Source organism: Malurus melanocephalus, unplaced genomic scaffold (assembly GCF_030028575.1).
Source record: "Malurus melanocephalus ecotype Western Australia unplaced genomic scaffold, MMel_1.1 scaffold_672, whole genome shotgun sequence".
In the NCBI taxonomy this organism is placed as follows: Eukaryota; Metazoa; Chordata; class Aves; order Passeriformes; family Maluridae; genus Malurus; species Malurus melanocephalus.
This window is the reverse complement of record NW_026623904.1, coordinates 272,701-284,653: the sequence shown is the minus strand read 5'-3', so window position 1 is coordinate 284,653 and position 11,953 is coordinate 272,701. Positions and strand designations below refer to the sequence as shown.

Here is an 11,953-nt window from a genome sequence, read left to right as displayed (position 1 = left end):
CTTTGGCTTTAGGCTGAGCTCAAACCATGACACTGAGGAGCACAGAGGTGACCCCTGGACCCCTGTGACCCCAAGGTYTGTGTCCCTTTTCCTCCCCAGGAGGGGCCCTGGCCTGTGATGGCAGCACGGGACCGGCACAGCGGCACCACCCACCCCTCATTTTCAACCTGGACCGCGACGTGGGGGAACAGGAACCTCTGGACACGGCGTCCAGGGAGTACCAGGAGGTGCTGCCGGCCATCAGCAGAGCCTACAGCCARGCCCTGCTGGACATTGCAGCAGACAACATCTCTGTGGCTGATTACTCGCAGGATCCGGCTGCCATCCCCTGCTGCGATGTCCTKCACGTGGGCTGCCGGTGCCACGGGGCTCACAAAGACATTGATCTTCCCCACGTGGAAAAGAGAACCCCACAGCTTTGTGTTTAATCAAAGAATTGCTCAGGCTGTGCTTTCCTGGGTGGTGTTTGTGAGCTGTGAGCTGRAGTTGGCCATGGACAGGGATGGAGGGTGCTGGGGTTGCTTTGCTCAGTGTTGGGTACAGGGAGGTGAGTCGGGTGTGGGTCTGGGTGAGCACACAGAGGGTTCCCTTGGGATCCTGGACATGTGGAAGGTTTTTTGTAGGGTTTTTATCTGGGAAAAAGACAGATTGGATTMAAACTTCCTGCAGCTCTCTACCTTGTGAGAGCTGGCTGTGGAAGAGAATTCCCAAGGGAAATTTGCTTGGTTTTCCTCTAAAAAGGAACCTTACAGGAGCAGCTGGTGGGAGCACAAGGCAGGGGAGGATGGGGCACACAGCCCCGGAGCAATCTGCCCTTCTGCTGCAGAGACCCTGAATGTTTGGTGGCTGCAGAGAAAATTCCCAGCTGGCACGAGAGGAGCGCTCTGGGAACGGAGCACCTGCYCTGCCAGCTGCCTGTGGGGCTTTTAGCAGGATCATGGCAAGAGCCAGCTGTCTGTGCAAGGCAGGAAGGAAAAAAGGGGGTCCTGGGCTGTCCCTGATRGCTGCCATCCCTGTGGGAAGGACATGGGATTGTCGTGTCACAGTGGAGCTCAGGGACTGCGCTGACATCCCAGTGCTTGGGACAAGCAGGGAGAGATCTGCAGGGCAGGACTGGGGTGGCTGCTCCCCATCAGCTCTGCAGGAGGGCAAAACTGTGGGGTTTGGGGAGATGAGGGCTCTGGCAGAGGAGCTGACCCTGCTGATCCCACTGTGGGCACAGATGGGGTGAAACAGCTGTTGTGGGGCCATTTCTGGGCAGCTGCAAAGGCAGAAATGAAGGTGCAACCGAAACYCGAAAAACCACCGGGATTTCTGAGCAGCTGCGTGAGGGTGTTCTGAAACAATTCTGGGTTCTGATTTACACACCCAGATCTTGTGGACCCACCCAGGTAGGCTGCCCTTGTCCCAGYGCCCCAAACCCCTCCCAATCCCCAAACTCCATCCAGACTGACACCCAAAAAGAACAGCAGGAGCTGCCAGGGACAGACTGTGACTTTATTCTGTCTTTCAACATAACAAATGGCATCTTGTCTAATATCACTGCAAAAATACTTTGCTGGGTTAAAATAGTATGTATATACTGTACAAAGACATAAGTTTAATATCTCTCCCTATAAGTACATTTATACACATAAAACAGCATAAATTAGAAAAGGGACAAATGGGTATATAAAATTCTGGTTACATACAAATCTGATTAAATTAGCATTTACACTGTGGTTCTAACATAAGAGTTTGTTAAATAGAGCCATGTGCATACAGTACATTGACACCCCACCCAGACACAAATTAAAACAGGGGCTTGCAGGGCCAGGTGTTCACTGACACAGAGGAAAAAAATGTGGCCCACCTCAGAATGATTTATTTTTTTTTTCTTGACTGGGGACTCACAGATCTGTTCTTCGAAACTCCTGGCTTTTCCAAAGCACCTCCCAGCAGCTGTCCTAAGCGTGGATGTTTTTGCTCCTCCTCACGACCTCTTCGCCTTGCCCGGCTGACCTCCACGGCACAAGATTATCTACCAAAATCAAAACAGAAGGGCCTTACTTTTCCCAGCACYGGGGAGCGTTTCCAGTTGGTTTTACGCACATGGGAGGAGCAGGGGGAGGGATGTCCCGCAGTGTTTTACTTTCCGTTCCAAGGCAGATTGGTGAGAGGTTTATTTATTTAYTCTCCCCCTCCCCAAATTGACAGTCCTGGGAACAGGAACAATCTGGTTTGGTGGTGAGCACAGCCAGGTTTTGGGGAGGGCAGTTCCTGGGGGTGGAGGGCATTCGCCTCACTAAGTGCTCCCAAAAAGCTCAGCTCTGGCATGGCTGGAGGGGGAAGSGTGTGCTGGGCATCCCTGCGTTGTTTTGGGGTGGAAAACAACCCAGAGCTCAACTCCAACATGTTGGATGGGATCAGGAGAACGAAAGCCCAGCCTAAGCACCAGCAAAGCCTCTGAGTGACAGAGCAAAGCAGCAGCAGRACCCTGATTCTCCTCCCATCAGCTACCCCAGCCACAGAAACCCCCAGTAAAACATGACCCAGCTGCTGGATGAGGCGTGGGCAGCCCAGGCACAGATCCTTCCCAGCTCCAGCCTCTCCAGACGTGACCTGGGAGGGATTTGAACCCCCCAGCTGCCCCTGCAGAGGGTTCCTGCCAGCTCCTCCTCCAGGTCTGCCTCTCCCCAAGCTGCAGGACCAGGTTTCCAGGCACAAGCATTGAYACAGGATGGCACAATTCCCAAGGGACCTCAGATAAGGCCCTGATAAGCTGGGCTTAATCCTGCAAGCCCCAGCTGCCCAAAATGCCAGTCTGAGCTACCGGGGCAGGAACCAGGTTCTGCCAAACTCCCTCATCCCCTTTGAAACGTAATTACAAATAGAGCTTCACTGGAAAATCTGTGGCCTCTCCTCTGCCAACAGCCAGCTGTTAAAAAATAATCACTTAAAATAATGAGTGTCCATATCCATGCAACAGAACGAGGGAAACACCATCCAGCAAACAACGAGGAGGAATCTGGGCAAACATTGGTTCCACAGAGCCAGAGATGTGTCTGCAGCCTGGTTTCTTGTGTCAGGAGCTGTGCTCTGGAGCAGCAGAGGAGTGTGTGGACCCCGTGACAGGGCACTGATTTCTGCCCTGTTGTAGATTCCCCCAGATTTTTTCCTCTCCTACAGGCAGCAGCATCTTTTGGCAGCACAGGAAACTGCCCAAACCGTTTTGGAGCAGCACAACCTGATGTGAGAGATGGTTTTTMAGAGTGATGGAGTCTCAGTGAGGGGAAGCTGCCTTTGAAGGGCTGATTGCTGTGTGCAGCCTCACTTAATGAAATGGCTCTCCTGATAAAGCCTTCACCTCTGGCCCTGCAGCCAAATGCAGGAAGGGTCACCTATGCCTGGAAAAGCAATCTGCTGGAAGAAATCACCTATCCTATAAATCCCAGAAGTTTTGGGAAGACCCTTGGTTGCACTCCCCAGGTGCACACAGGCCGTGCTGCTTGCAGAATCCTGGAGGATTTTTTTTTGCCAAACCTCACAGCACGACCCCAAAACTGCAGTGCCTGGCCCAAAACACACACCAACAGCTCCCAGCACCACTGGAAATCTCACTCCCTGCTACACCCACAGAACAGGGGTGGCTGCTCAGGCAGGTGACCAGAAAACAGCCTAAATTGCCCCAATTTTGCAGCCAGAGCTGGGTTTGCTCTCCTGACCCTGCAGTGTGAGGGCTCTGCAGCCTCCTCSCTGCACATCCAGCACGGCTTCAGCCCCCTGTGCCCCTCAGTAACACCTGAGCCCTTCCTGCCTGAGATCAGCAGTGTTTTGGGAGTGTTTAATCCTCCCCATCCACGCAGGAGCTGCCACTGAACTGGTTTGACCTCTTGCCGCAGGACCCTTCTGCAATCCTGGCACCAGCAACRTCCACATCCCCTCTTGTGGAGCTTTTTACGAGTCCTCCTTGGGCTTCTCATCTCYTCTCTGATCTGTCCCTCCTTCCACTTAATGAACAGGCACTGTCTGACAGATTTTATGTTAGGCCAAAGCTGTTTTTCCTCACTTTTTAACAGCCGAGCCTCTGAAGTCTTGCTTGAGGTCAAGGGAAGACGAGAGGTTTCAAAATGGGGAGAAACTGTGGGGTTTGAGCACTGCTGTTTCTCCGGAGCCACATCTGAGTTCAAAGCCATACCGTGGGCTGCGGGTGAATATTCCATTTTGTCACAAGTTTTGAGGTTTTTAAATTGTCTTTTTGTTGCGTGCTGGAAAACAAACAAAACCCTTCCCATGTTTCCGCAAAGCYGAACGCTGTCAAAACATTTTTGTTGGATAAGGTCAGGTTTTTTCTCCCTCCTTCCCCGCACAGGAGTGACCGATGCCTGAAACCCCCTTCACTGAGAATGAAGCTCTCAAGTGGTGAGAAAACAGCAGAGTTCAGCGAAATTTAGAGCATCCAAACATCCTGGAGTGCTCCCACTGCGAGGGGCAAACCCAAAATGCGAGCGTGGGGGTTTGATCTGGAAGCTCCGTTTGCTAAAGCGCCGTTATCGGGGAATATTTTTGGAAAGTGCCTTCGCTTCCCACACCACCTCCTCCCTCACAATACACATCACTGGCTCTGGCAGGTTAATGACAGGCTTTGGAGGGATCAAAGTTCACTCTGTGAAGCACCTGCTGTGGTAGAGCAGAGCTTTGGGGTTGCTTTCATCCAGCACAGCCCCAGCAGGAAGCCTCGTTCAGCAGCAGCGTGAGTYCTCCCTGCTGGCATTTGCTTGTCCCCAAACCATGAGGTCAAGAGCAGGTTTAGCAGAAGAAAGGATTTCTCTCCAATCCTGCTGCTCCTCCCAGGGGCCATCGGCTTCTCSGTGGCCACACAGAGGGAGACTTTTTTAATATCCTTCCTGAGTAATGGARTTGGACAAGTGGGAAATTCCTGCTCCCGGTTCTCAGCAGGCAATGCTGCAGGTGGGGAAGGCAATAATGTGAGGGTTGTGTGAGCTGAGCTGGGCTGAGGTGGTGTTGGCTCAAAGGAAACCAYGAGCCAGCCACCTTTTATCTCAGTGACACTTTGCATCAGCTCYGAGGAAGGTGCCTCGCAGAGGTCAGCTCAGCACATGGAACCAATCCTGGGATAAGGCTCTCACTTCCTCCTTTTCAGGCAAAACTCCAGCAGCAGGAGATGTAAAAATGAAGTAAGGAATTCCAAAAGCCTRCCAAGGCTACAACCTGAAATCCATTACAATATTCTGCTGCATGACTGTTATGAGRACACCACTGATTGCAACCAGATCATAGCACGGACCAGCATTTGTCCAATTAGGGGTTAGATACTTAATAAATGAGTGTGGAAGATAAAAAGGAGCTGGAAAGACACTGCCAGGCTGAAGTCAGATTGAAAAATCCACTGGCTCCTTCCAATGGTAACTGAGAAAGTGCCATATAAAAATCGTAAAATGGTTTAAAACTCTGTTATTGCTTTCATCTCTGTACTTGGAAAAGGAGTTTCCTTCTCAGTTACCTTGGAAATGAAGAGACTGGTRAGGTTCAGGTATGTTCCAGTTGCATTCCATGGACTAACACAACTGACTGAAAATGCAACGGGGTATTAAGTTTTTATTTCTAAATTGTTCCTACTGAAACTACTCCTGGTAATATTAGAACTCTGCTAAAGGCACAGAGGTTAGGTCTGGATCTGAACACCATTCAGCAAGTTTGCTCAGATTCCTCTCTACTTAGGTTTGACCCTTTTTGCCCCATTCCCAGCTGCTGTTTAGTGGGGGTGGCATTTTCCTGGCGCTGTCCCTAGAACTCATGGGGTTATTTTATACGTCAGAGTGAGCTGGGACAAGGAGGGAATCATGGAATCTCTTCTGGGACAGGTTCCTACTTCCTTCTTAGCATGAGGGCTGCACTGCAGGTTTAGGGGTCCCGAATGCTCACAGGAGGGAACTCATTCTCATCGTCCAGACAGACAGGTCCAGTTGCAAACTCGTGCTCCGGGATCACCTCCCCCCGCAGGGCTCCGCCGTCCTCCGAGTAACCTGGGCAGGGAAAACACAGGGTGTTACTGCAGGAAGGCAGGGGAGGAGGCCAAAAACAAACAGCACACACTGTCACCACCTTCTCAGCACCCAGCTGCTTCCTCTGGCTCTGTGGATTAAGGAAGAGGAAGGGATCTCCATGGACACTATGGATTATGGATGAATTGCATGGCTAGCTGCTGTGGCAGCAGCTTTCCTCCTCCTGCCATGAACCTAAGCACTGATTTCAGGGTAAGATCTTCATCTGTTTGTGGATCTCAGGCTTGGGAATACAATGAGATCATCACCCAGTCTTTTCCTGCAGCAGTTTGGTGTAAGGTGTCCCAGCTTCAGAGAATCTGAGGCAATCTCACCACAWAAACAGCGAGCCCTGACTTCTACACCCACAGTTACAACCCCTGGAAACCACCTGGCAGCAGCTGCTGCTGACAAACGGTGGTTCCTGCTCTGCCCAGGGCCTGTCTGTGGCACAGCCCTGCAGCAGGAGCAGAAGCAGGAAACTCCAGGCCTGTTTTTGTGGCAGGGGATGAACCAGGCGAGCTCCAAAGTCCTGCTGCCCCAGCGTGCAGCGCACACGTGATGATCCTGGATGAACCCCTGGAATCTGGGACGCTTTCCACTTTGCCCCAGGTGGTTTTGTGGCTTCTGCCCGAGGCAGGGCACATGTGGTGCTTACCTGGCATGGTCGAAGTTGAAGGCACTGTACTTTGTCTGGCTACGGTTGCTGCATAAGATTGAGGTACTGGAGGCTGAAGGTCATTTTCTTTGTTCTCCTCCATCTTTCCTGAGCCGAGCAGACTAATGGTACAGGAGCAAATAAAGGGGAGAAGAGTTAGTTCTGATCCAAATTGCTCCTTTCCRGCCCAGCTAAGACAAGGCTGTGCATCCACATCTCCTCAAAGCACATCACCCATCCCCATCGCTGCGTGCAGTGCTGTGGACAGGGGGGCATTGTGCTCCACAAGGAAAGCAGGGGGTGAAGAAGGAGATAGGGGAAGCACCACTTCGGCTGGAGGACAATGCTGGCATGGGAACAGAAGGGAACAGATTGACCACAAGAGCTTTAGGTTACAAAGGCAAACAGTGTTTCTAATCACAGAGGGGGCTCCGAAGGGTTTCCAACAGGAGCAGACTAGATGGGAAAAGCAGCCGTGGCTAGTTTAGGACAGAGTGTGAGCAGAGATATCGTATGATGTAATGTAACTCATGACCCAAGGGCCCTTTTCAGCCCTCTGATGCTCAGAGGAGCCCACATGACAAGGCTGGGGGCTGCGGGCGGCGCGCGCTGGACAGCGCAGCTTTGAAGTGCTTTTGTTTTGTGGCTTTCCCAAAAGCTGCTGGCACTTTCCTGGCTGGCAGCCACCTCCCGGCCCGCAGCACATGTTACATCTCACCCCACCCCAAAGGCTTCACATCTGGAGCCAAGCAGCCCAGATGTGTGCGGGGGGGTTAYGTGCTTAATGGGATTTGCATATGGACTCAACAACGGCGGGGGAGGCTCCGTTTTTTCACAGAATCCCAGAATGATTTCAGCTGGAAAAGACCTCGAAGATCATYGAGCCCAACCTTTGACTGATCATCWCCTTGTCACCCASAGCAGAGCACTGAGGGCCACATCCAGCTGTTTCCTGAACTCTGGRGAGTGGTGACTCCACCACYTCCCTGGGCAGCCCCTTCCAATGCTWAACAAMCCTTTCCATGAAGAAATTCCTCTGCTTTAGCACTGGGCTTTTGTTTAGAGAAGCTCACAGGGTCACCACACACCATTCACCCCCCAGTCAGCCCTCCAGCACCCACTCCAGTCTGGAGAAGGTGCTCTGCTCTCCTGACACCATGTTGGGATGAGTTGGGCTGCCAGAGGGATCTCCAAGGCACAGCCTGGCCACTCTTAAGCTGGCATGTCCCACAGCTGCTGTGGGGTCTGAGATGACTCTGGTTTCTTCTGCAAGATGCTCGATGTCCCTGCCTGCTGATGTGCTTCCCATCCACATCTGTCAGCTCAGGCAGCTCAAATCACCATCTCAGTTCTAACTTTCTTGCTTAATTTTGTGCTTCCAGGTGAGATTTCCCTTCATTTTTCAGAATGAGGTGTGAGTGGAGGCAGARTTACCTGTGATTCTTGATCAAGACACACTCCCCTCCATCCTGCGGGTCCAAGTTATAGATGTAGAGATGTCCATCCGACGTCGTCACCAACAGCCGAGGCAGCTTCTGAATCCTGGGGGGAAAAGCATCCTGAGGCCAAAAACCTCACACACACAGACACAACAGCACTTCCAGCACGTGCTGTGGGGGCAGGGGGATGAGATTATGCTGGCCTGGCCCAGGGGCAGTGGTCACTATGGTCAGTTTGGTCAGTATGGTCAGTACGTACGTGGAGAGCGCACAGATGTTCCTTTGGCCGGAGATGTTGAGCCGCACGGTGGCGAAGGCTCGGTCCTGGCTCATCATGCCCGACACCTGGGCAGGGAGGTAGTTGGTGGCAGCCTGGAACATCTTCCCCATGTAACCACTCCAGGTTGGAGGCTCCTCGGGCCGGCTGAGGGGGTCACAAAGCAGTGTCAGTGGGGTTCCCACCAGCAGCGTGACAGAACAGYGGAACACACCTGATCTCACCCAGGTGAAGGTGTTTTTGGAGCAGCTGTACATTGTGCACCAGCCTGGCTGCGTGCACAGGGACAAGGCAGGGGACAGTGGCACCTCATAAAGCCACAGAGGCATGGAAAGCATGACAGCAGGGGTGCAGTGAGCAGCTTTTCCAAAGAGTGAGTCCCTCAGGACACAGAGACAGTTTGCAGATGRTATCACTCATGGAGAGTACGTGGTGAGGACATGGAGAGCAGCTGTGTAAGCACAGGCCTTTGAAGCACAGACAGCCCTAGGGCAGGCAGGTGAAGCCAGGTCAATRCCCTCACCTGTCTGTGAGATGCTCCAGTTTGAAGATGTGCACGGTCTCGGTGTTGCTGGAAGCACAGAGGAACTGGGAGTCCATGCTGAACACCAGCGAGCTGATGTTCACATACCTAGAGCCAAGCAACGACAGCAGCGGTCACTCCAGGGCAGGTCACTCAAACCTTCCACAGAGGAGTGGATRGGGAGGATGGAGACCCATCCCTGGTGAGGATCACCCTGCACAGCTGCTGCTGAGCCTGTGGGCTCACTGATAAGCAATTCCCTAATCCTGCTGCTCAGCRGGGCTGGGGCAGCCTCGAGCTAGTGACAAACAGCCAGAGAGGTGGAAATGTCCTTGCTCACAGAGCTGCCTGGGGAGGGAACATCTGTGCCAGCCTCACTGCAGCTTCTGGTACTGCAGAGAGCAGGGAGGATATCCAATATGGGAACAGTGGGGTACAAACAGCATCTCCTGCATGGGTTCAGCAGGAACAGGGTSTCTGATGATTTGGGGACTTCACTTATTTCAAGTAAAAAGCAGAGTAAATGGAGTGACTCCATGTCTGTTCCCTGCCACTGCTCTGCTCTGTGACACACTGAAGGGAATCACTGAGCTGGGCACAGCCTGGCATGGTGACATTTCCAGCTGGTATGTTTGCTYTTGTTTTCCTTCTGCAAAAGATGACAAAGCCACCAGGATCTGACGCTGCCCTGCATCCCTGTGTTTACGTTTTGGCTCCAGGAGCCCTCAGTGTATTTGTCACCRCCAGAAGAATGAACTGACCTTTTCATCCCTCGCCGGAATTCATAGAGTTTTTGCCCCCCAGGAATGGAAAATACACGAATGACTGTGCCCTGCAAAAAACACAAATGGAAATATCACGCAAGAGCAGGCCAAGGAGCCYGAGCCCTTTCCCTGACACACCCAGGAAACTCGGGACATGCAAAGGCTCCTCCTGTTTGCCAGCTGGGCTCAGTCTGATCCTGATACACTGACCAGTCAGTGGCCCTTGTGTGCTGGCTGTGTTTGAGAAGGGCAGCTCAGGGATGCTGCTGCACTTGCAGCCACACTCACTCACTTTTTCAGAAGCACTGGCCAGCTTGGAGCCGGTGGAGTTGAAGGTGAGGGCGGCCAGAGGCCCGTCGTGGGCAGGAATGGAGCAGGCAGTTTTCTGTGGGGCACAAGGTAAGGTGAGTGTTTAGGGATGTGCTGTTCCTTGGACTGGGGGAGGGCAGGGCATTCCTGCCCCACGCCCCAGCCAGCCCTGCTGATACAGACTCACGGGATTGTGCTGTGCTCATGGTATCCCTTCAACATCCTCAGCACTTTATCTCTGCCCTGCCTTGAGTTCATGCCCCTGATTACACAGAGCTCACCTCAGAGGCACAGAACCTCAGCTCCCTGCCTCTCCAGGGTTTGGGATTGTGCCTGCACCCTCTCCAAAGCCTGGCACTACTCTCTGCAATTCCCTGTGCTGCACAGCGAGTCCTGCTGCAGTGACACCACCCTGGCAGTTGCAGGGAGCCCCAGCCCTCGCAGCACCTCTTGCAGCAGCAGCAGCGTTTTCCCTGTGCYCTGCTCCTCCCCTGCTGCAGATCCYCAGCTCCTGCTGCATGTAGGGAGCCACCAGCCTTATGTAACCCAAAGCCCTGGCACAAACAGCAGATAATCATGACCCTACATCCAGCCAGGAAGAGATATCCTAAGGGGACTCTGGACACTGTGCCCTCTCTGTGACTTTGAGCCCGGCATCCCTTCCAGCCTGTGGCGTGCTCCTGCGCCTGGAGCAGCTCCCACCCTCCCTGACCCACASTGGTCACTCAGTCCCACGGGACACGCTGCTGACGCTCCTACAGGAACCCCAGTGTCAGCCTGGCAGCGGCCCTCGGGCTGCAGGGCAGTGGGTCACGTTTCCCTGAATACTCTGGGACATGCACATCCTGATCTCAGAGCTGTCTGCTCCGAGCAAGGGGGATCCATCCAGATGTGCCTGCCAGGCAATTCCCTTGCACTTCAGCTCGGTGGAGCGTATTTATTCATCCTTCCCAAGGGCCCYGTTGGCTTTGCTGTGGCTCTGTTTGTTTTCAGCCCCTGCCGGTATCCAAAGGCTGAGCTTCGCACTTACCAAAGTATTTCCGTCGTAAAGCGCGATCTCTCCGCTGGTCGCGCTGCCGGGATAAGCCAAGTACGAGTTGGCGTGRTTGATGGAGAGAGCACACAGACCTGGCAGGGGGACAGGGACACGGCTGAGGCTGGGAGAGGGGAAGGACAGAGCGGGGTACGGCGGGGTTCAGGCTCGGGCTCTTTCTGGGACTGCCCGGAGCGCTGAGAATGCCTCGGCCGTGGGGACATCTGCTGGTACGGGACAGAACGGCGGCTGTGCCCTGTCACCTCCCCGGTCCCCGAGCACAGGGAACCGGATCAGGGGATCAGCACGCTCTGGGCTTTTCCCCTCCATCATCTCCCTGGAGAAGGCAGGAATAGGTGCATGAAACAGCAAAGGACATGTCGGTCTGAGGGCTGAGAGCACTCCTGTCCAGGCACATCTGGACACATCCAGATGTGCACAGGGTGTAGGTGCTGGGTTGGACACTCAGAGGAGCAGCCCAGTATGGGTGCAGCCCCATTGCAGGCTGGCTGGACTGAAGACAGTGCCATTTCCTTCTGCTCGGAATGAAAAAGGGAAGCAGAGAGACAAAGGAAATGCGCCAGCTGTGCAGGGAGTTTCCGGCTCACAAGGAACTTGAACGCATCGAAATTTCAAGCACTGGGGGAATTCTTCCATCTGGTTTCGTGCCAGCACAAGCACAAAGGTTCCCAAACAGGAATTACAGGATGAGACAGGCATGGATGGATACGTGTGTGGGTACATCCATCCRCTTGTCCCCCAGGTGACCTCGGAAAAGAGCATCTCTTCCTGCCTCTCGCTCCTGCTGCTGGCTGGGGATCCAGCCGGTGAATCCTGTCACATCTGAAACGTGCCTCGCTYGCTTCCTGCCCACATCCGTGTGCTCGCAGCCTCCCAAGCCTGACT

The 11,953-nt window shown here is 53.6% G+C and overlaps 2 protein-coding genes across 4 annotated transcripts in view; one reads left to right on the top strand and one right to left on the bottom strand.

The window, feature by feature from the left end:
- The window catches only part of ARSG (arylsulfatase G), a 22,640-nt gene extending 22,200 nt beyond the window's left edge, over positions 1-440 (top strand). For both annotated transcript variants that reach the window (XM_057383994.1, XM_057383993.1), the window contains exon 12: positions 100-440. In XM_057383994.1, the coding sequence (XP_057239977.1) occupies positions 100-428 (329 nt within the window). In that variant the 3' untranslated portion in view covers positions 429-440. The remainder of the gene's footprint in view (positions 1-99) is intronic.
- A 1,422-nt stretch (positions 441-1,862) lies between these two features.
- The window catches only part of WIPI1 (WD repeat domain, phosphoinositide interacting 1), a 17,266-nt gene continuing 7,175 nt past the window's right edge, over positions 1,863-11,953 (bottom strand). The window contains exons 3-11 of one of the 2 annotated variants that reach the window (XM_057383997.1): positions 11,045-11,142; positions 9,998-10,090; positions 9,703-9,773; positions 8,942-9,049; positions 8,401-8,565; positions 8,137-8,244; positions 6,703-6,824; positions 5,873-6,026; positions 1,863-2,020 (exon numbers count right to left, since the gene is read on the bottom strand). In XM_057383997.1, the coding sequence (XP_057239980.1) occupies positions 5,905-6,026; positions 6,703-6,824; positions 8,137-8,244; positions 8,401-8,565; positions 8,942-9,049; positions 9,703-9,773; positions 9,998-10,090; positions 11,045-11,142 (887 nt within the window). In that variant the 3' untranslated portion in view covers positions 1,863-2,020; positions 5,873-5,904. The remainder of the gene's footprint in view (positions 2,021-5,872; positions 6,027-6,702; positions 6,825-8,136; positions 8,245-8,400; positions 8,566-8,941; positions 9,050-9,702; positions 9,774-9,997; positions 10,091-11,044; positions 11,143-11,953) is intronic. The other variant, XM_057383996.1, reaches the window with a different exon arrangement.